This window comes from Ciconia boyciana, chromosome 6 (genome assembly GCF_034638445.1).
Source record: "Ciconia boyciana chromosome 6, ASM3463844v1, whole genome shotgun sequence".
In the NCBI taxonomy this organism is placed as follows: Eukaryota; Metazoa; Chordata; class Aves; order Ciconiiformes; family Ciconiidae; genus Ciconia; species Ciconia boyciana.
The window spans coordinates 54,600,363-54,624,103 of NC_132939.1; the positions used below are offsets into that span (position 1 = coordinate 54,600,363).

At 38.1% G+C, this 23,741-nt stretch overlaps 1 protein-coding gene across 5 annotated transcripts in view; it reads left to right on the top strand.

Annotated features, from left to right (window-relative positions):
- The window catches only part of UNC79 (unc-79 homolog, NALCN channel complex subunit), a 122,278-nt gene extending 100,961 nt beyond the window's left edge, over nucleotides 1-21,317 (top strand). For all 5 annotated transcript variants that reach the window (XM_072865331.1, XM_072865332.1, XM_072865333.1 and 2 more), the window contains 8 exons: nucleotides 1,482-1,559; nucleotides 4,086-4,175; nucleotides 8,626-8,801; nucleotides 10,486-10,672; nucleotides 12,088-12,285; nucleotides 14,571-14,648; nucleotides 19,507-19,548; nucleotides 20,267-21,317. In XM_072865331.1, the coding sequence (XP_072721432.1) occupies nucleotides 1,482-1,559; nucleotides 4,086-4,175; nucleotides 8,626-8,801; nucleotides 10,486-10,672; nucleotides 12,088-12,285; nucleotides 14,571-14,648; nucleotides 19,507-19,548; nucleotides 20,267-20,467 (1,050 nt within the window). In that variant the 3' untranslated portion in view covers nucleotides 20,468-21,317. The remainder of the gene's footprint in view (nucleotides 1-1,481; nucleotides 1,560-4,085; nucleotides 4,176-8,625; nucleotides 8,802-10,485; nucleotides 10,673-12,087; nucleotides 12,286-14,570; nucleotides 14,649-19,506; nucleotides 19,549-20,266) is intronic.
- The last annotated feature ends 2,424 nt before the right edge of the window (nucleotides 21,318-23,741 follow it).

Here is a 23,741-nt window from a genome sequence, read left to right on the forward strand (position 1 = left end):
GTCCTTCTTTTAAAAGAGGAGTGGAAAGTCATGGTTGCTGTTTGAACTAAGACTCAACTGCCTTTACTGGATTGATACAACCCATAACCCTAAGGCTTTCTTTTGCTTCCCGTGTAATTATTAGAGCTGTGGTACAGAAGGGCACCAGGCTATCTCTCAACTGAAGTATGAGTTAGATTTTTGTTTTATTTCCATTTGGCTTATTTTGGTGTCAAATAAACTCTAACCAGAAGAGTCAACCGGAGCCAGGCCCATGTCTGAGGATACCTAATTAGATTATTAATCTAAACTCAGGTATGTCTTTCTGGTATTTAGCCCAAAGAACAGATTCTTCGTCAAGACATAGGTTGAGTAGTTTCCAAGTCTTGGCAGGCAGTCTGAGTTCAGATCAAACCTGTCATTGAAAGGTAAAGCTCGAGGAAGTGTAAGTGTAAATCCCAGGTCTGTAAAGGATATTTGGAAATATTTATCAAGAAAAGTGGTCAGTCATTGAAAGTACTGCTAACACACATGCATCAAACAATTGTAAAATATATTGTGTAATCAATATCTGTCTCAGTTTGTGAAGGTACCATGGTATTCATTTTCAAGAAAGAAAATTAAGGCTTAGACTTTAGTTTGACAGTTCTTTACTGTCTGCTCTTTCTTAGAAAGTTACATTGCATCACTATGGACAGAAATTGCTCAAGTGCAAATACAGTATTAGGACAACAAGTTTTGGGAATAAGCAAATCATCTGCAGGGTGTCCAATGCATTATTGAACCTTATAATGATTAAATAACAATAGTAGCAGGTCTAATGTATGAATGATGTGAACATCAGAGATTTTGGCTCAAGGGATTTAGAAATAAAAAGAATAAAAAAAAAAAGGCGAGAAAAATAAAAGCATAAGAAAAGCAATTAGAGATATTATACTATAACAGAATGATACTAACTTTCTCTCAGAAACAGCTTGTATTTTTGTAGGATTGTGGCCTGCATTATGCAGAAGTTATACCACACCATACCAGTATGTTCTCAACTCCAAAATTGTTCATATAATTCATCATTGTATAACTTCAGTGAAAGTGTTGTAATATCACAGTGAAGAACATGGCATGCTGCCTTATCATCCTCTATCATGATTTCCTCTATAATGAAAGAGGAACATTTGATATATACAAGGAATAGCAAAGATACATATTTTTTCTCATAAAGAAAGTCTGATTTATTATATAATATTCTTCAGATTGCTCCTACACAGCATATATGTGTTAATTAAGCACATTAAAGTCAGATTTTTTTTCATTAAAATGAGCTCATTTCTAATGGTGAGTTAACTAGGTTGTTTATAAAGAAAGAGAGCTCTTAAGGCAAATTACCATGAATAAAAGCAAGAAGAGATCTAAACTGATTTTAATAAAGTCATGAATAACTTATTAGTGTCTTCAGGTTCCTCCAATACTAATTAAAAAATAACTTGTTTTTAATTTCTTCCTAGTTTGTTTGCGCAGATGCTGGAACAAAACTAGCTGAGTCAACAATCTTGCATAAACAGATGATTGCCTCTATGCCTGGAGTAAGTACTGAATCAAACTCCATCTTTTAGTTTTGGTTTTTAAAAAACGTATCTTATTCAGCTCGTTTTGCTTCATTTTAATGTTCTCCCCTTTTAATTTCTCTTCTGATTGGCAAGGTGTATTGCAGGCAGAGGTTGAGATGCTTCTTCCTTTTTATTAATGTTGGAAAAGTTCTGAACTTGATGTTGCTTCCCTTACTTTCACTGATAATCTTTAGTCATGCAACTGACTTTAGCTGGAGCCTGCGCTCAAGAAGACAATATGTGGGGAACAGACCAGCTGAATGCCTCAGCAAGTGGTAGCAGGGAGGAAAGCTGCAAACCATTGCTTCCATTCTCACAAAAGATTATCTGGTTAAAGAAGGGAGTTAATGGTATTTTTCTGGTAATGTATAAGGCATTCATCTATATCCTGCTGATGAGTGTAGCTAAATTACCAGTACTCATAATTGCTAGGCACTGAATATGCATCTGGTGAATATGTGAGGAAGTAGCACAATTGGAGTTCTTGACTTGTTCCATGACACATGTGACTGAGTACCCAAACAGATGGATGAGGGTTAGCCTAGGTCTGCTTCACAAGCTGAGGAAAACTCGTTTCCATATATGTGTGTCTCCGTCAGCTTTAGGAGTGACCTAATAGGACCTTTCCCGTATGTCTTCTGAAGTGTGTGATTTTTTTAATGCAAATCTTTAATAACACCTTTCCTCCCAACATAATATTTTAATTTATATTTGCTTTAAATAGGTAGACTGATGTTGGTGTTACAAGGTATGATAGGAAGGCAATCATTTCAGAAGAAATCATAGAGAATCACGCTGCCTGCTGTTTGAATGAAACAGAATAGATGGTTGGGGAGAAGTCTTTTGCAACTGAGCATTATTTTCAGAGGTCTGAGTATAGTATCTTTTATAATTCTATTAGTCAATATTTTAGAACCCATGTGGAAACCTTAGTCCACATAAACTGGATGACAGGGCTGCCAGTGACCTTGTTTTACTGTTATTCTGTCAAGGGAACTGACAGGAACAGCATTTGAAAAGCCAGAAGGTGGTATAGTTCAATACCGTGTAGACTGATATTAACATACAAAAACGAGAAGTGCCCAGGTCAGTTGCTTAAAAATAGAATGCTAGCAGTTTTTCAAATTTCAGCCACTAAAAACTATGGCTTAATAATTTTGTGATCAAAACTAAATCTGGTTCATTTGTATACTCAGATTGGGTAATCAGCTTCTATGCTTCAAAGTGTAGGTAGTTAAATTGAGGTCAAAGAATAGTTTTCCCCTGTAAACTTTACTGCAGTGTTTTTCCCTGAGCCTATGACTTTGGATACGGTAGTTTTTGTTGACTTCAGAAAGATACCTAATTTGATAATTTCATCATTTTGCCTCAAAAGTTAAGCATTGCTTTTACTTGGCCCCTAAGAATGAGGCATTCATAGTTCCCCTTGAATTCAGCTAGCATTATCTTCACCTCAGACATGTAAACAGAAGTTTATATGATACCTAGTGGGTCAGTCATATCGCCTTCTGAAAGCTTCTCTCCGGGGTTGTCTGGTCTGTTCAAAGCCTTTATTTAATCTGACAGCTTTGTTCCGTTGACTGCTTTGCACACCTTGGGCATGTCTTGTACTAGTGGAAGGCCAAATTTGCATTTCTCACTGTGTTCCAGAAAAAGGATTATGAAAATTTGTACTGTGGGAATACAACAAGTACCACATTGAGTCCTTTTGTTTTCCCTTTGAGGTCATTCCTGCTCTGGCACAGGTCACTTCTCAATGCTTACACCTTTATGGTCAAACTGGAGCAGTTCATGAAGGATTTAATTTATCCCTTATAGTCCTTGTCTCCCCTTTTGAAAATTGCAACTAGCTTAAGGGCCATTAGAATGCTGTATTTTGAATGATTTTGCTTCAGGAATATCCCAGAAACATTTGTTAGTTTAAAAAAAAGGAAAAAAAAGTAACACTTAAATTTCAGTGATGCTCATTTTAGTGATGTTTACACATAAAATACCTGAAACCAGTCATTTAAACTTTTTTTTCCATCATGATTAATGTGAACATAAGGGCATCTGTGCCTGTGACTGAATTTTGTTTTCTGGGATTGTAGCTGATTGGTTCCACTTGCAGAAATGCTCAGCTGCTTGAAGAACTGAGTTGTTAAACTCTCATTGGCTTTCTAAGACTTTGATTCTGGATCACTGTAAATTTCAGGATGACATGACAAGGATATTCTTGAAAGTTTCATCAGTTAATCTTTTATTGCTGTCACAGATAAGAGTATTTCATGATGCATGAAGAAGCTACAGTGACTGGGCTATCTTTTTGTACTATCATCAGATAAGAGGGTATATTACAGTGAGAAGAAAAACATCAAAGGATGCCTATTCATAATTAAAGTAAACTAACTAAAAAGTAAAATAAAGAATTTGAGACAGACAAATTGTGTTCTGGTGAACAAGAAACAAAGACAAAAATGTGAACATATTCAAAACCTAGTACTTATTTCTTTTATGTTCTAGTGTGGAACAGCAGCAATGGAATGCATGAGGCAATACGTTGGGGAAGTGCTGGATTTCATTGCAGATATGCATACCTTAACCAAATTAAAGGTTGGTTCTGGGCATATGTTGGTCTAAAGTGTATGTGCTTTTTTAACAAAAATACGTTTTCTGTAATGAATCTGCCTGGGAGAAATAGTTGGAAGTCTTTGAGGATGACTGACAGTTTTTTTTCTTTCTTTTTTAAAAAATGTTAGTACTGTTATAGATTAGACACTTCTGGGAGACCAGTAAAAAGTAGCTTATGCTGTGTTGAAATGGAGGCTGATTCAAATATAGTGAGCACCCAATAAAAATGCAGGCTTGATTTTTCTGAAATGTTGATGATAAGCTAATGGCATACCAAAATCACTGTGAGAAGTAGTCATGTTTAATATAACCCATGGAAACATAAAACTCCTTGCTTGTACAACTAATTACACTCTTCTGGAGGAATCCTGTGTCTCTTATATACACACACACTTAAGTTAATTGGAAATTCAGAGGTTATTAAAACTCAGTAATTGACCTAAAAAAAAAAGGGTCCTTTTTTTTATGGATGCTGTTGTTCTCATTGTCAGGTTATATTCTGTTGAGGTGGAGAAAACTGAGTAGTTCTTACCTCTCTAGTCCAAACTGCTTTTTGGTTTCTGTACATTAGTGTGATGCCAAATTGTAAGAGGAGTGATAGGAAAATACTTCTATCAACATAAAATATTTTATTTAGGAATTAATTTCATTAAAACATTTTAGTAATAATTAGCTGGTCAAAACCTGGGATTTCTGTTTCCTGGGGGAAGCCAGTATCTTAAATTTCCTACAAAATGGAAATTCTTTAAGATGTTTTAGAAAAGAACTAGGCTAAGTAACATTGCTGCTGTATAATAGGAAATAGTAGAAGTGTAGCTGTTTCAATTGCTAGCAAAGTAGCATCTATTGTTAATAGCTTAAATAAAGAATTAATGTAATATTTCGGCTAATATATCACTAATAGTCATAATGCTGTGGAGGGGGCAATATTTATTCTATTTAGCATAACACTATCCCATTAGGTAGTTTTATTGTACCATCTGAAGCTGAGTACTAAGTGAGCACTGAGCTGGAGGTGAAACTTTGGTCGTTAAAATCCTCCTTTTTATAGAGGGAAAACACCTGTCTTATAGTGGAACCATCTGTCACTTCTCAATGCCAGGTAAAGTTAGGGTGTAGTCTTTTGAGCTACGTACCAGTACTCTGCACAAGGGTGGATTTCCTTCAGCACATAAAATGGAGGCAGAGGTATGAATAGGCCTTGATGCTTCTAACTTGGGCAAAGCTGGCAAGACGAATGGTGTGGGAGGGCAGCAGAGGGACCATTACAGATACGGATGAGAGTCTGTGCTGTCAAAGATGCAGCCAATTCTGAAATCTGGCAGTAGAGTTTTAGTCCTTGTATGCCAGAAATCGGTGATCCAAGGGGAAGTTCATCAACTGAAAGAGGTCATTTCGTCACTGGGTGCAGTCAAGTAGCTGCCAAGCTGCTTTTATGTGATCTAAAGCTCAGTTGACACATACAGAAAAACAGTGCTGTCCTGTTCTGTCTAGTACGAATCATATTGCCATCGCTTACATGCCTGGGCTTTGGCACATGTGGTCTTCTAGGGAAGTTCTTTGACCAGGCTCTTGCATTTGTTTCTAACCTCAAGAGCCACTGTGCTTCTATAACACAGAGTGCATCTGCTAATACAGGGTGTTGTTGGTCTGTTTTTCTGATAAAGCAGTGTAGTGTTTCCCTGAAAGGGCCCCTCTACTACTGCACCAGTCCTTTGCTGAAAGTAACTGGAAATGCACTGGAGTGTTTCATGCCACGAGTTCATGCAAGCCTTTTGTGGCAGGCAAGACAGAATAAATTATAACCTGTAGTGGATTTTGATACTGGAGTTTATTTATGAAGCAATGAGATGAGGACTTCTACCCTACTAGTTTCTTGCACCCTCACTTGCTCACTGCCCCCTTACCCCCTCCACCCCACCTCATGCCCCAGAGGGGACACCGTATTGCAAGTTAATAATACCACAAAGGAAGAAGAATCCCAACTAAAATGAAACTCATGTCTCTTGAACCTTGCAGTAACCTTGTTTTACTGGACAAAATATCCCTTTTGTTAAGCTCTTACCCTGTTGGCCATATGCCTTGAATCCCATTGAGTTTTAAAAAAATACTCTAATAAGGGAAGCAGCCTTTTGTGCTGGAGTAGAAATTTACTTCAAAGCACAAAGTAATTAATCATTTTCAGCTGAATTGGATTGCCTTCCGACTCTATCCTTTAAAGTTATTCACCCATTTCTGTTACAGTTCAGAGCTGCTTTCAGAATAGGTAGGCAAACGAATCATAAATGAGGGGGAGATACATCTGCTTTCCCAGTTCCACAGAAAAACATGAACTTACCTGAAACCAGGAAAGGGGAAAATGTATTTATAAATACTTGCAGGTATCCTCTCTCCTGTGTAAAATGTTTCTGTAGAAAGCTCTCTGTCATTTGCACTTTTTCCTTCTGCCCCTTCTCCCTTGAACTGTAGTCTGATTTTTAGAAATGCTCTTACAATGCTTGTTTGATAAGATGATAATTTCTTATGCTCAGTAGGACTATTTATTTATTAAATTTTTATACACAGATATAGGTAGGACATGAACTAAAACTTTGCCCAGTTTTTCACTTTTATGTTTTGAAATTAGACAATAAGCTTCCCAAATGTGTAGTCTGGCCATTTAAAACTAAATCAGAACCAAATGGTCTAAAATTTCATGTTGTTTTGATTTAGCCATGTAATACAGGAATCTGAGAACAAGATTAACGTAATAGGAGAGTCAAATATGACCATAATTTTATGTATTTTAAAGAATAAGCTTTGGCTGTCTTTGGAAGATGAAAAGGAAGTTCTTATTTAACCAGACTAGATAAACTTATTCTCTGGTTCCAACTTAGTTGGGAAAATATTTGTTAGTATTTCTAAGTTTACAAATAGTAAGAACTTTAAACAAATTCACAACATCTAGATTTAAATTCTTGTAAGCTCATTTAATATATTTACTTATGCTGCTTGGGTTTTATTAACAGAGTTGTTCCTAGGAAGTGAGTCTTAAGATTATCCAGTTGTGCAATTTCTTACTACGAGTATGTATAATCAACAGCATCTGGACTACCAAACTAACACAAAGAATACTGTAAGATTTATATGGCCAGTAACAATCCCAACAGCAAAAGTTTAATCTTGCTTTTCAAATTTTGAAATTTCTACTCTCTGTAGAAATTCAGTGAACAGAAATAGTTAAAGTTATTTATTAATTTCCAATGTCTTATTTTGCGTGTCTGAGAATAGTTCCTTTGAAAGAGGTTAATTATTTTCATTCCTGCATATTAGCAACTACTGCATTATAAAAAAGGTATAAATGTTAATTCTCAAGATAATCACATTCCAGTTTATTGTTTCTGTTCAGTTTATTCTCTTTTTTCCCTTTGGGATAACACTTTAATTGGTAAAGCTCAACAAGGTTTTATTTAGAAAATTCCTCCATTTTTGAAGAAGTATAATGTATCTGCCTGCATACCTGTCTATCATTTTTACCTGGCTCTATAACAAAGTCATTAGATATTCATGCTGGTACATTATTTTTTTTTTCTCTTGAAAGAGACTTCAAGTAAGTGATTTTTGAGAGTGTAAGTTGCTGGGGTCAGATACTTATCTGTTATAAAATATTATTGGTCCACTGATTTCTATCCTGTTATAATAATTTAATAACCGATGACCTGGATTTTCCTGTGCAAAGCATATGACTCTCCTTTAAGCAAGCAAATGCACTCAGTATGTGTTCTGTTAGTCTAGTAACAGAAGGTGATGCAAAGTTAGCTTAATTAGAAATATAGAAGTATCTCAAGAAGCACCAATGAAACATTCCTTAGAGCTGACAAAGCAGGATAATAAATTATCTTTCCAGGCATAAATATTAGCATGTTTCTCCTTAAAAGGTTTAGCCCTTTTATTTCCAGGGCTTAAAGGCATTTGTAGCAGCTGAATAGTGCAACATAGTCGTATTGCTGGTGAATGAGTGACAGCTTATTTCTGTACATGTAAATAGAATATTGCACAGGGAAGGCATTACCTGCCCAGATGCTATCTTGTTAAATAGTCAGATTCTTTCATCTTCACTTAAGCTGTCTGGATGTGCAACCATTAGTTTGTATTCAGCAGCTGTTGAATTTGCTGGTACAAAAGGTGCCTATACATTTTGCACAATTCATATTTTGTGTGGGCTCTTGAAAATGTGGCCCTCTGTGGAAAGATCTGCGTCATAAAGCTGTTACTAATATAGGGACTGGAGAATTTTTAAAAATCTGTTTCTGAGTTTTGTTCTGTAGTTTTGTAGACACAGTTAGAGACCCTGAGAAAGGAATTGAAGGGAAATGAATATACTGGTGCTTGGAAGAACTTAGTTCAAGTGAAATACTCCTTTCGGGTAGGAAATCAGATCTTTGCCTTGCAGAGTCACATGAAGACTTGTTCTCAGCCACTGCATGAAGACACGTTTGGTGGACATCTGAAAGTTGGCTTAGCTCAGATTGCTGCTATGGAGATCACACGGGGAAACCACAGAGACAACAAAGCTGTGATCCGATATTTGCCTTGGCTTTACCATCCTCCTTCTGCAATGCAACAAGGGTGAGAATGCTTTTCCACAAAAAGGAATACTAAAATGAGTTAGAAATCTTCACAAAATTCTGTGTTTATTGCCAGATTTCTTAGATAAGACCCGCAGTAGGAAATGGTGGCCATGGGACATTGAAACAGATGGTCAGCAGCTCTCTGATCCTTAACTGAGGAGTTCATCAATGCAATATTTAAAGTACATGCCAAAGGGACAGTGGAGGTAACTCCATTGGTGTTACCCTGGAAATTAACTTGATTCTCGATCTAGATACAGACAGTGAAAAGCACACAGGTACCTGATCAGTCCTAGAATTATGGAAAATATGTTGGGAATTATAGAGAATACAATGGGAAATGTCCTTTGAAATTATGGAATACAAATGAGCAAGAACTCTAAGTGTAAGCCTGTTGATATGATGATTAAAACACTAACTTCATCTGGTTAAAGTTAGATGAGAGAAATCCTGCTCTTGAAGACATGTTTTTTATCCCTTTTTACTGTGAGAAATCCTAATCTGCAGTGTTTTATCTTCAAAAAGAAGGGAGATACTGTCCCTTGTCTTACAATGACAACAAATGAGATGTTTTGAGTGTAGACCATTGGATTGTGTTTCAATAAACCTGTATTTGTGTCCCAGCTTTGTCCCAGACTACCTGCCCCAGGATTCTGGGAACTAAGCTGCTTAGGCTCCAGTCCCGTACATACATCTGCATGTACGTTCATGTAGAGCATATCTAGTTTTGGAAATATGGAGTTGTTATCTCCTTGCGCTTTAGTTTCTTACATGAAAAAAAAGGATTATGTATCCTGAGTTGAAGGTAGTGAATTCCTTTAAGCTCCTAGGTACTTGAGGAAGAGCATCATATCAGAGTCTATTAAAAACAAAAAATTAATGGAATGCCTCTTTGGTTGTATGAGACCTTGAAAATGACATCAAATTAGAAATGAAAAACAGTAGTGAGAATGGCCTAGTAAGTAGTGCTTTGTTGATCGAAAAACAATTATTTTTTTCCTGGGCCTATGAATTCAGATGAGTATATAATCTGAACTTGGTATCAGCAAGGGGACAGACAAGATGCACCAGAAAAGTGTTATTCCTTTTAGGTTATATAAGTGCATTGCTTTACAATTAGACATTGCACTACATGGTGGGTGAATACTTAAGTGTCACAAAAAAGTATAGTCCCTGCCCTCAAAAGCATGCAGTCCAAATGTCCAAGGAAAGGCTAAGGAAAAGAGAAATTAACTCCACTTTACCGATGGAGAAGTGGAACACAGTGGAAGTAAGGCATGGCACCTGCCTCAGCGCTCTCTGTAGAATGAATTTCCTGCCATTGCCCTGTCAGCCGTGTGCTGTCCAGGAGAGCTGAGAGGAGCATTTCCTCTTGGGCAGCCCTTCCCATCTGATGATTTCTGTGTGAAAAATCACTGTGTATGGAACCAGTGAATCTGCGAATGTTTTAGCCCTTTATAGAGACTGTTTCTTAGACCCACCAAATATGTTCTGTTGGACTTGTTAATGGTATGTCAAGTCCGCTAAGTTCTGTGTGGTTCTAATCTTCCCATAAGCTGTACCAATGATCTGTGCCTCCAGCACACTGAGACTGCATCTGGCTAGTGTGCATAGGGAGACTCTGTATTTTGGGGAAAACCAGAAAACTTAGCATCACTGTAAAATCCACTCTTTCTTAACAGGCCCAAAGAGTTCATAGAATGTGTCTCACACATTCGTTTGCTGTCCTGGCTACTTCTGGGGTCTCTGACACACAATGTTGTTTGTCCAAATTCTCCATCATCTTGCATGCCTATTCCACTGGATGCGGGTTCACAAATTGCTGACCACCTTATTGTTATTCTGATTGGGTTTCCAGAGCAATCAAAGGTAAGCAATTCCGTGTTTTAAGTGGAGATGTGTTATATATTGGCCTTATTATTGCAAACGTTTATTTCTTTGTAAGAAAAAAGGAGGGGTAAAACCTTATTAACACCTGTGATCTAGGGAAAGAAATCTCTGTAGTTTTTCTTGCATAGCTGCTTCTGCATGCATAGAAAACTGGTGATGAAATCGCTACAATTAAGTTTGAGATTCAACTATTTCAAAATATCTCAGTACAGGAGTGAGGAAGGAAAAACTGAATTCCAAATCAAAGCTTTAGCAACAACCATCTCTGTAGCAAATTTCTAGCAAGTTATTTATTCTAGTTATATAGTAAAGTGGATAACCTATAAATAATGTTATGATCAAAAGTTATTTACAAACAGTGATGGTTCAAGCACTTTTTTTTCTCAAGGTGCTCTGGACAAGAAGAGTTATTGCAAATCATAAGCCATTTGTGATAGTAGTTTAACACAGATATAGCAGCCGTCTTTGACACCAACCAGGTTTTTATTAGCAACAGAAGCAGAATGATCACACGTTTATCTTGTACGTAAAATCCACCTTTCTTTCCCCTCACCTGGCCAAGACGCTGGTGCTTCCCATTCATTTCTTTGGCCTTTTTTTGCTCTTTCAAATACCTCTTTCCAGTTACCAAGCAACCATTGCAATGTTTGGTGCAGTCATACTGCCAGAGAGCATGAATCACTGTTGCACTTGCAGACTGAGAAAACATCTCTGACCAGAAGCATCTTTCTTGTAGTGAAGTAGTTGATGTCCAGCACTACTGGAGGCTCAGACACTGTGATATAACACGTATTAGCAAAGAGCCACGCTTGAGTATGCAAAATGAATTCTCTGTTAGGTTTTCAAAACTTACTTTCCTTGACTGGGCAGTTCTGTCCCAGCAAGGTAGAAATGGATGACAGATTAACAGAACAGATGTAAGATGATGTATTTTGTATGATAGCCTTCCTTTCAGGTAATCAGAATCTGAATTACTTAGTCCAGCAGCATCTTTGAAACACAGTCATACATGCCAGAGCCTCCAGGCCTTCCACAGATTGTAGTGGAGTTTTCCATCAAGAAAGTCTCAGAACTAGTCCTGAGTAGCTGTTCTGCAAAACTAACCTTCACTTTAAAGGGACTGACCTTAATGCCCTACACTAAGATTGCATGGGAGTGTGTTTTTGCAAATGCAGTTTTTAGTTTGTAAATATAAAACCAGTTCTTGAACATGGAGAAGATGTTATCAAGTGTACTTGACTTACTAGTTCCTAATGGGAGAGAAACTTGGGAAAGTGAGGGGCAAGACTGCACAGTGGGATGCATGACAGAAGAGTGCTTTGATGAAAGCCTGTGCACTGTATCCCAATACACTTATTTAAATAAATATTTTCCTCTGTTTTCTGTTTCTACAGACATCTGTTCTGCACATGTGTTCCCTCTTCCATGCATTTATATTTGCTCAGCTCTGGACAGTGTATTGTGAACAAACAGCAGTAGCTCCGACAGTCCAGAATCAGAACGAGTTTAGCTTTACAGCAATCCTTACAGCCCTGGAGTTCTGGAGCCGAGTGACACCTAGCATCCTACAGCTAATGGCACATAACAAAGTGGTGAGTAAGGTGCTGTGTAGATTTAGTACAGGTTGAACTTGGAGGGCTTGGCTTTGTTTCAATGTTTCAGTGGAATACATCGGACTATGAATAACGTCATAAAGCAACTTTGATGCTTTTGAGAAATTTCAGTGGAATACATTGAACTATGAATAACGTCATAAAGCAACTGTGATGCTTTTGAGAAATCAAAGGGAAAGCTAATTAGTAGTGGTTTAACCTCGCAGTGGGCCTGAAACAGGGTCTAGCCAGGATCTGCCTGAAACGGAATCAAGAGCTAGAGTTACTGTTTGTTGGATTAAGGGCTCCCTGCATCAGGTCTCATTTTATATATCTTCCTGCTCTGCACAGTGGTCCTATTGTTTCATCTGACTCTGCCTTACAAGAGCAACTAAGTGTTTTAGGATAATTCTGTGAATATCCATTTGAATATTTTTTACCACGTGATGGTGAAAAAATACACAAATGCTGACACTTGACTACTCATAACCCATTGGTTTCTCGTCAAAAATAAGCTACATAAATATCTCTGGAAACATTTTTGAGTAATGAATGACTTGAAGGAGGTATCTCTAGAGATAGGGTTTGAAAGGGAAATGTTCACTCTGTCCAGAAATCGTCCAGACCATTTTTTGGAAATAACTTTTAAGCATTTATTTATCTCAACTACTCGCTGCTGTTGGAGCAGCTTTGTACAATAAGAACCCAGAGGGGTTCCAGCAGCCTTCTCATAGGTGCTACCTTTGCTTCCCATTGACTAATGATTCTCTGTGCCTGCAGGCTTAGGGTTGAGGGCTTGTTTCTGATGAGCAAGACATATTGTGTTTCCCATCTCCCAGAAAGTCATGACAAGTCTGTTATGACTTGTCAAAACTTTTTAACTTTAACTGAGATGGTAACTAGTAGCTTTGGCTCTGGAGAACCTGATAATAGCTTTGAGTGAGAAAGACTCTTTATATGTGGCCCAGTCCTCTAAGTAAGCCAGGTGCTCATAAGGTTTGGGATTTTCATTCTTTCTTTGGTTGTTGGTTTTTTTTTTCTTTTTTAAATGGAGACCTGCTATCTGTATGGAAATTATTTTATGTTATTCCCTTTTCCCCATGTGAAACATCTTCCACCCCAGGCAGGTATGGACCTTTGCCCTGTCAATTGTAATTGCATGGGCTGCACTTGAATGTCTTTGAACCAGTTACTATTCCCTTATGTCTTGTCTATATCAGGCAAGGACCACCTAAAGCTGTCTTTAAATGATATTTTAGCCTCTGACATCTAGTGAGGTCTCTGTGGTTGACAAGCCGCTGTTGGGAACAGTAGTTCATGACGCTCCATTTGAATGAACGGGAAATGTGCACAACGCTTCTAACTAGCTAGTTGTTTAGTTAGACACAAAGGCTTCTTCTCAAGCCTTAGGACAAGAATATGACCTGGAAGTCCCAAGTTCCAGTCCTTATTCTGAAAGTATCTCATTATGTGGCTTTAGTGCAAGTTATTAAACTCTCTGCCTCAGCTATTGCTCTGTGAAATGTAGTTAATAATACTTGCCTGTCTCACAGGGGTGTTGTGATGTTAATTAGTTAGTGTTTGTAAAGCGCTTTGAAGATGAAAAGCACTACATAAAAGCTAAGTTTATTACTATCAAGGGGAATTTACACATAGTTCAGACAGGCACTGTAAATGCTCACTGTTGGCTCAGGGTATTTGTCTTGTACCTATGAATTTACACAATATAAAACATAAAATGCTGTCTACTACCAAATAACTGATATTTGCATCTGTCATAATTCATGGTACAAAATGGAAGAATTATGGACTAGCTGCCAGTTCAGAACAATAAATTGTCTTTTGATGGGGGAAAAAAAAGATGTTTTTTGTGGGTATGTTAATTTTCAAAGATTCAGTAAATAAAAATATCTATTTCTGACACACTGATTGATGAGAACTACACAGCAAAGGCATGTAAAAGGATTTATGATGTCTGAAAAGAACAAAGCTGAAGGCAACTTGTTTTGATGTGTGATACGAATTAAAATACATCAAGCACTTTGAAATATATAACAGATAGGTGTTGCCTCATCAGGGGAAAACTAAATAAAGAAAAATGTGCCTTATGTGCTCATGTAATATTTAATCTTATATGTCAGTGGTTAATAAATGCACATCTAGCGATTCAGTATAACCGCCAAGCAAATACAAGGAAGATTCTTTTTAGAGACTGTTGGCTTAGCTTACAACACTGTTATGCTGGACACTAATTTGTTTTTATGCTTGATTTTTTTTTTTTCAAGATGGTGGAAATGGTGTGCCTGCATGTGATTAGTTTAATGGAGGCTTTACAGGAATGCAACTCTACTATTTTTGTAAAGGTAGGCATACCACACCATGAATATTCTGTTAATGATGTTGCCTGTCTGTTGTGATTTCTAGACATACTGTCCTCTGCTTCCCCTCCCACTCAAAAAAAGAAAGTGGAAGAAGCTGACATTGAATGCTAATGCAGAAATAAAACCTAGTAGAGCATAACAAAAAGTAAAATCTCTGGTAAGAAGTAAGACCAGACCATAATCTCAAATCCAAGTTCTCCTGATTTTTTGTAAATGAACTTCTGATCTACTTCCTCCTTCCATTGTTACAATGGTCTTATTCCTCTAATAGACTCAAGTGGTGTCACTGACTTTGAGAACCTCTAGGTACTGTCTGAATTTTCAGCCATTCTTTAACTTTTAATCATCATAGGTCCTTTGCAGATCACCTCACTGTTCTGATCCTCACATTCTTTTAGGTTGATAACAAAAACTTCATGCCACAATGGTTTTCTTGTTATTATATGCCTATGTGTCTGACTTTTAGTCAAATATTATTTGATAGCGAATCTTTTTCCCCTAGGATGTGTAACAGGGTATTCTTTGGTTAGAGAATCAAATCCTGCATGCTCCATTCACGCAAAATTCTTTTTTTGGAAATCAGTGATCAGTCTCCTGTGGGCCACAACAGCATTTTCAGAACAGATTCCCAAAGGGTTGGGGTAGCCTAACAAGCATAAATCAATTTTGCTAGCCTTTTTTACATGTTTTCCCATTGCATTGTTCTGAAGGGAGTTTTCACATAAAATGTCAACAAATCAAGTAGTTAAACACACTCTGAACCTAACTGAAATATGTTGGTTTATATAGTTCTTCTGTTGCCATAAAGGAAACTTCTGACTGTTGTTTTGCTCCAATCTTTTATGGTCAAGCAGGAATTAGAAATAAAGTAGCTAAAATTGAAGGTCTTGACGTCAACTGGCATGAAATTATTCACACTCATTGTGAAAATACAGATTTATAGTCAGTAATGACTTCATTCACTACAGAAACTCTGTCACTATGGGATGTTAAAGTGATCATGCCTGTCCCTGGAAGACATATGGGCTTCTCTTTCAGCCAGTCCAGGTTGTCCAGAATTTGACAAGGTTGAATAATGGCTTTAAAGCTGTGAAAAGAAAGGCCTTTAGGGCCAAATTCCTGTCTCAATTCAAATGAACGCTTTCAGGGGGTTATATTTGAGAGTATATATCAATAATATACTAAATCAGGTTAAAAGGACAGTGTTGTTACTACAAAATCAAGCTCACAAACCTGTGAAATTCAGAGTTAAGGTGCTAAGCTTTATTTCATGTTCAGTGGATAGGAGATGGAAGAGAAGAATCTGGGTGACCAAATCCCCTTTACTTAGCCCTAAAGTGAAATCCTGCAGGAACAATATACATACATAATACCATTATAGGATTCGTAGTCCCAGGTTACTAATTTTTTTCAAAACTAACTAATTGTAAAAATATTTATTGTAGATCTGAAGAGTAAGTGTCATGATTTGGGGAAAGACTTACTGTATGTTTGAAGTCCTTCAAAGAGGCAGAATTATAAAGCTTATTTACACAGGAACCAGTAAGTGAGTAGCATCTCTATAATTGAAAAAAAGATCAACTTTGTGACTGTCTCTTCTTCAGTGGCTGTGCAGAAGATCTGAACTTTGTTACTTCTACTTCAGAAGTCTGCAAGGATGACAATTCTTTGAATATTGGTTGACTGGGCAGTTTTTTGGTGGCTTGTTTTATTCTAGACAGTCTTTTTATTGCCCTGCCTTTGATAATGAAACAATTTTATCTTGTGCTTTAAAGCTTTTATTTTTCTTTTATTTTAGATATAAGCCTTTCAGACAAGCTTTAGTTTTCACTGAAGGAAAGGACATAATGTAGTGAGAGAGATTTTTTTAAACAGAATATTCTTAACACTCTTTCAAAGATTCATTCAACAAAAGTAATAATTCCCAATGACTTCCTCTTGGAACAGAGCACAGTAGCACTGATAAGTCCTGACCATTTATCATTCATATAATTATATTTACTGAAGCGTCTTTTATCCTACCTAAGGAATCAGGTGCTGCAAAAACTTAATTTGTTAATGAAGTCATTGCATGATTCAACACACACATATTTTTAATTCACCACAATGAGAAGGTGGTGCATGTCACATGATGCCAGGCGGTTTGTGGGATAGCTATCTTAGGTGGCCATTTTCTAGATGACAAGTGAGGGGAAAATATGTCCTAAAACAAGAGAGAAAGTGAAGATGTAAACTATTCAGCTCTCCTTCACTGAAAGAAGAGCTTTCTTTATGCCTGAGATAAGCATTCCTTCACCTCTTCCTTGTGTTGGTGCTGTGAGGTTTCCTCCTCCTGGTACTGTGTTGGCCTTTGCTATTAAACTCACACTGATAGCATTGAGACATGTCTTGATTGCTTCCTGTAGTCTTTGAGCCATTCCCTGTATTCTCAGAGGATATTTTTTGGATCTGATGTTAGACTATCTTTACCAATCTGATGAGGAAAAGAAAGTTTCTTTCCTGTCAAAACATTTCAACTGTTACGTATTTATTTTTCTTTCAAAGTTGGTGTGAGAGATACATATATATATATAGAGAGAGATATATTTATAGATATATATATACACATTTACACAGATGCACACATAACCACATATATATTTAATTCATTATATTATCCTCTGAGGGGAAGCATTCTGCTTTAGGAGGGCTGAAATGAAAGCATTCAGCTTTCCTCCTGTTTTTCTATGTCAAAGGAACTGGGAAACTAGCCATCCCAGGACAGCCATTGATGATGGAGACCAGCTCCTTGCTGATCACAGCTCTCTGTCTGATCATCAGATGTATGTCTGAGGAATTTGGGAGCCTACAGTAGTGAAAGGAGCAGCTCAGCAAACCACAACATCTTTTCCAGAGACCCAGGGGTTTTAGGCAGCTCCAGCAGTTGCTGGGTAGAATTCTGGAGAACTGAGCAGGCAGCAGAGTTAGGGAGCCAGAAAAGCACAGTGACCAACCTGTTCTCCAGCCTGGTTTCCATCAAAACTTGCACCAGAGTCAACATAATTCTGTTGAAAATATAAACTCAAAAAAATTGACAGTGTCTGACAGCAGTCTGTTCTTCCAGCTGTTCTTTCTAACTAGCTTTATGTATTCTTCCTTTGTGAAGAAGAGGCTGGCTGGGGATTAGGTAATAAAACTCAAGTGCTTCAATAAAAATGTTGTCTCATTTATCTAACTGGTAGCTGTAGGAGTGGAGGGTTTACTTGCTTGTGCCTGCAGCAGAATGTTTCATTTCCCTAAATGTGTTCAGACCCTGGAAGACAGAAGTGATGCTGGAGGACAATGATCTGTATCTAACCTTAGACCTCTACAGCGTAGATATCAATATGAGCTAGTTTCCGTGAGTGCCCTTTATAGTCAGTGGAGATAAACAGGTATTTTTGGACATGATTCATCTTGATCTATTTTAGATACCTGCTTTGGATAAGATGAGCTGGATGTGAGAAGTGCTTGATTCTCTCAGCTGACTGTAAAAGATGTCCAGTGAATTGGTTCAGATGCAGAGGGGTACCCTGAGTTTTCTGCCTAGCTTCCCTCCTTGCTTGACATACTTCTGACACCAGTCCTATCACCACTGGCTAGCTCCATAGGAACTTCACTAATGCTGGATGAAATTTTCAGTGACATTTTGTTGATGGCAGCGGGGCATGGAGCATGTCTTCTCAGTATGCTTACCTGTTTCCTCCTCTCCAAAAAACACATCAGGACTTGTGGTCACTGGATCTTATTAAGTACTTCATTAGTGTGAGAGCCCACGGAAGGATGTACAGAACTCGCACATCTTCTGCATCTGGCCGCATTCCAGCTGTTTTGGCATTCATCTATCTGCAAATGTTGAGGTTTGAATATGGTTCTTCATGTGATAGATTAAGTAATCAGTCCTGACAGAGCTGCATATGATTCTCCAGCAAAAGAGCACTGAAATTGAAACAATTATCGTTCCTTGCACAAGGGAAACAGCACTTTATCTGATGTTGTCAATAGTGATTAGGTTTAACTTGCAGCTCCCGGTAGCATAATTGGCAAATTGCAAATTTTAATGCCATTTGGAGGAACATTTTAGAACAATAACCTCAGTAGTTAAATTAATATTGGAGAACATGAATACTTTTGCTAGAAATGCCTCTCTGTCTTCCATAAGCTTGTCATGTTGTACTTACTCAGAAATAAAAGTTCTCTGAAGAGCAGGAGACTGAAATACATATCAATCCCATCATGGGTGACAGATTCGCAGAGCTCCTTGCCTTGTCGTTCTGGATAGTTAGAGTTTTTACCTGTGCTCCCAGGCCTACAGGTCACATTCTGCAGTGAGGCACTGATGTGGCTAGTGGCTTATAAAATGCTGGTTACCATTTAAATATCTGGCCTATTATTAGGAACTTCTGCTGCATGTTTTTTCAGTTCTTGATGTATACCTCACCATGCAGAACGTTTACTGTATTTATTCCAGTATTGCTCACCTGCACATACAGAAACACCCTCACAAGGAAAATAAGAAGTGATTTCCTTTAACAAGATTTTATTCTGTACTCTCATTGTTGCCTTAAACAGGATATCAGTAATTGCTACTGGTGATGATTCATCAAGCTACGAACAAGGGAAGCTGGCTTCTTTACCTCTGAGAGTTACCTGCCCCAAAACATATGCATAATTTAAAAATAAACAAATTTTCAGATTTGTGGTTCAGGCTATGTCCATTTGGACAGCTAAATGCGTTAGATATACCATTCTCTGTCTCCCAGTAACTGGAGCATGTTTACAGTCACTTGTATAATAACAAAATATACCTCTCTTCTTACAGCTCATACCAATGTGGTTGCCAATGATACAGTCAAATCTAAAGGTAAGTTGTTTCTAGTACCTTATCCTTTTATTCTTAGTGTTATACATTTCTGTAAATTCTGGAAATAAGATCACTAGACGTGGTCTCCAAACTCTCTGAAAATAGATCACTGTAGCGTATCCAGATGCACTGGATGGCTCAGCACTGAAGGTATCAGGTGTGAGCATACACAGAGCATCATCAGCTAAGATACTTGTCCTGTAATCAGTACTGCTCTCGCTTTCCCTTCTGAAAGAAACACTTTCCTCTAACCAGGTTTTCTGGCAGGGCCTTTCTTTCCTGTTTACTGAGATTGGTTGTTCCCTGAGTGGTGGTTTTCTTGATGTCTTAGGCTTGAGAGTCCCCTGACAAATCAGGATTGGGACTCTTGACCCGGGAGATGGATTTTGGTTCTATAGTAGATATTGTGGGCCTGCTTGCTTGGGTAAAACCGTGCCAGCTGGCCCTGTTTGTATGAGAGAGCAAGGTGGATCAGTGTGGTTTGCCAGTCAAGAGAATTTTGGTGATGAGAATAAGTTGGAGTTGGTCTCAGTATGGAGTTGTTTCTGTAAGCACATTGCCTTTCATGGCAACACTACCATGCAGGATGTGGAAGAAAGAAATGTGACATTGGGGCAGTGGAGGAACTTTCCCTGGCCAACAACCAGTACCTTTCACAGTGCTGTATTAATGTTTGTGTGAAAGGAAAGAAACTGAATGTTTTGCATTATTTCAACAGCATTTATCTGCTGGACTCCAGCTACGCCTCCAAGCCATCCAGAGCAATGTCAACCACCACAGCCTAAGGATGTTACAGGGGTCAGGACAAATGAACAATAGCTCATCTGTGCTCCGCAAATGGCTACAGTGTACCCAGTTTAAAATGGCTCAAGTGGAAATTCAGTCGTCAGAAGCTGCATCTCAATTTTATCCTTTATGATTCATGTAATTTGTTCCAAATGTTCATTTTTAGCCTAGCAATAACAGGGTTAGAGCTGTAAAAGACCTTTTGTATAAATCAGTATACAGAGTATATACTTTATCTATACTTTTTAGCCTAGGACAGATTGTGGAAAAGCTTATAATGAGTGAAGCTAAGAGCCTGATCCTGCCAGTCTTTAATTACACTTACTCAGGCTCAACAGGTTCTCAAGTCTGCATTCATGATCATGTATTTGCAGGATTGGACTCAAATCTATCACATTGTACATATCTCTCTGATCATTGAAATATCTTGTTCTTAAATGTTTCTTTACATTATTTTTGAAGCTAAGACAAAAGTCACTTTTCTTTAACTTCTATTTTTTTTAAAAATAGAATTGTGGGTATTCACAAACATATGGAAGTACTATGTTGCTATTTTTTGATGATAAAAGAACAGGGTTTTTAGGAACCTTTATAGGAGTTTTTTTGGGGCAGGTTGTCTTTTTTTTTTTTTAGATTCACAGCTGGCAATGCAATAAAACCTGTCACTATAAAACAGTGATGTTCTAATGAGGCTTTTTGTCATCATCTTCTGGGAAAACAGCAGCTTGTAAGGAGAGTTATTATAAAGTGCACTTAGAAATTAGGTTGTTAAACTGTGCCAATTCATTTGTCTTTTTCTTCAGTACTGTTTTCCAAAACTGCCAAGTCTGATTTACTATTTTTCGAAACATTGCTTTTACTTCATTGATTCTGTGCTGCTCTTCTTTGTAGGTTTCATAGAAGCCTCTTTAATTTTGTGACTACTGTATTGTATTCTTCTGTCAATACTTGTATACAGTGCAATTAAAAATGGATATCCCAGACCTATTCTTATTGATGTCTACAGAAATTATGTTGCAGACTTCAAGAGGAGCATGAGTGGATCTGAACTTCTGCATAATGATATTTAAAAATCACAGCATTTGCATACTATTGTATTAAACATGATGTTTAATAACAGATGGATTTTAATATCATTAAGGGACTCAGCCAAAGCCCATTGGAATCTAAGGAGACTCAATTAATTAATTCAGTGGATTTTACGTAAAATCTTGAGAGCACCATGATTTACAGCCTCTTGTAATTAATACTTAAATCTGTGCAATCACAATTGTATTTTCTGTATTTATTCCTGTAATGCACTGATTAGAAGAATAACAAACACACATTTAAGTTGTGTATTAGAATGCTATTAAATTCCTAGTCTTTATTACCACTCTCAGAATCGACATTTTTCCTCCTTGATTGCGTGGAAGTGGAAAGGCATACCTGTAAAGAACTGCCTGACTACATTTCAGTTGTTGTGGAGGGTCAATCTTTCCTCAGTGCATTTACCAAAGAAAAAGTGGAAATGTTTGCAGATGTGCCATTAAAGTACCATTATGCTTTAAAAAAACACCCCAAAAGCCAAAAAAACAAACCAACCAACCAAACAAAAGACAAAAAAGCATGTGCTAGCTTGCTTAAAAGATGCCCCTCTCTGTGTTTTCAGTGGAGAAGAACTGATTTGGCTTTCCTTCCTTCCCAGATTGTCACATTGATATAGTCTAAGCTTAAACTGAACCAGTCTATCCAAAAGAAAATCTAAGATTCATCATAAGCTGTTTAATTGTAACTAGTTTTGCTTATATTTGCTTGAGTTGAGTGACTTGCATCTGACTAAGCAGAGTTTTTGAGTTTCTGGAAAAGATTTCTGTCTTGATGTGAAGATTAAGCTAATTTCTTAGTGTTTCAGGCATTGATTTTTGTCATGCTGAATTGAGATTGCACAGACCTGCATCCATTGGTAAGGGAGGGCTTCTTCCAAAATTTTCATTCATTTCATTTCATTTCAGCTTTTGACTGACTATGGGGAAGAAAGAACAAAGTGATACACAAATGATTATACATGTTCCCATCCCTTCCTTTTTCCACTCCCTTGTTACTTACTACTCCACTAATAGTCATTACATAATCACAGAAAGGCTGAGGTTGGAAGGGACCTCTGGAGGTCATCTGGTCCAGCCCCCCTGCTCAAGCAGGGCCACCTAGAGCCAGCTGCCCAGGAACATGTCCAAATGGCTTTTGAATATCTCCAAGGACAAAGACTCCACAACCTCTCTGGGCAACCTGTGCAGTGCTCAGTCACCCTCAAAGTAAAAAAGAGTTTCCTGATGTTGAGACAGATTCCTGAAGGCTGGTCTTGCTAGTAAAGACTGAGGCAAAGAAGGCATTCAGTACTTCAGCCTTTTCCATGTCCTGTGTAACCAGGTCCCCCATCTTATTCAGCAATGGCCCCACATTTTCCCCAGTCTTCCTCTTGTCACCTATGCACTTAGAGAAGCCCTTCTTGTTGTCTTTGACATCCCTTGCCAGGTTCAAAGCCTGCTGGGCTTTAGCTTTCCTAACCTCATTCCTGGATGATTGGACAATGTCTCTGTATTCCTTCCAGGATGCTCATCCTTGCTTCCATCCTCTGTATGCTTCCTTTTTGTGTTTGACTTTGGCCAGGAGCTCCTTGCTCATCCACACAGGTCTCCTGGCTTTTTTGCCTGACTTCCAGCTCATTGGGATGGACTGCTCTTGAGCTTGGAGGAGGTTATGCTTGAATATTAACCAGCTTTCTTGGGTCCTTCTTTCCTCCAGGTCCTTACCCATGGGACTCTTCTGAGCAGATCTTTGAAGATACCAAAGTCTGCTCTCCTGAAGTCTAGGGTTGTGAGCTTGCTTTTTACCCTGCTCCTTCCCCTCAGGATCCTGAACTCCACCATCTCATGGTAACTGCAGCCAAGGCTGCCTTTGACCTTCATATCCCCAACAAGCCCCTTGTTGTTGGTCAGTACGAGGTCCAGCAGAGCACCAGTCCTCATTGGCTTCTCTATCACTTGGATGAGGAAGTTGTCAGTGATGTTCTCCAGGAACCTCCTGGATTGCTTATGCCCTGCTGTGTTGTCCCTCCAGTAGATATCGGGGCCGCTGAAGTCCTCCATGAGGACCAGGTCCTGCAAATGTGAGGATGCTCCTATCTGTCTGTAGAGGGCCTCATCCACTTGTTCTTCCTGGTCAAATGGCCTATAGCAGACATGCACTACAATGTCACCCTTACCTGTCTTCTCTTTAATCCTTACCCATAAGCTCTCAGTTGGCTCCTCATCTATCCCCAGGCAGAGCTCCATGTACTCCAGCTGCTCTCTCATGGAAAGGACAACCCCCCTCCTTGTCTTCCCAGCCTGTCCTTGCTAACGAGCCTGTATCCCTCCATTGCAACA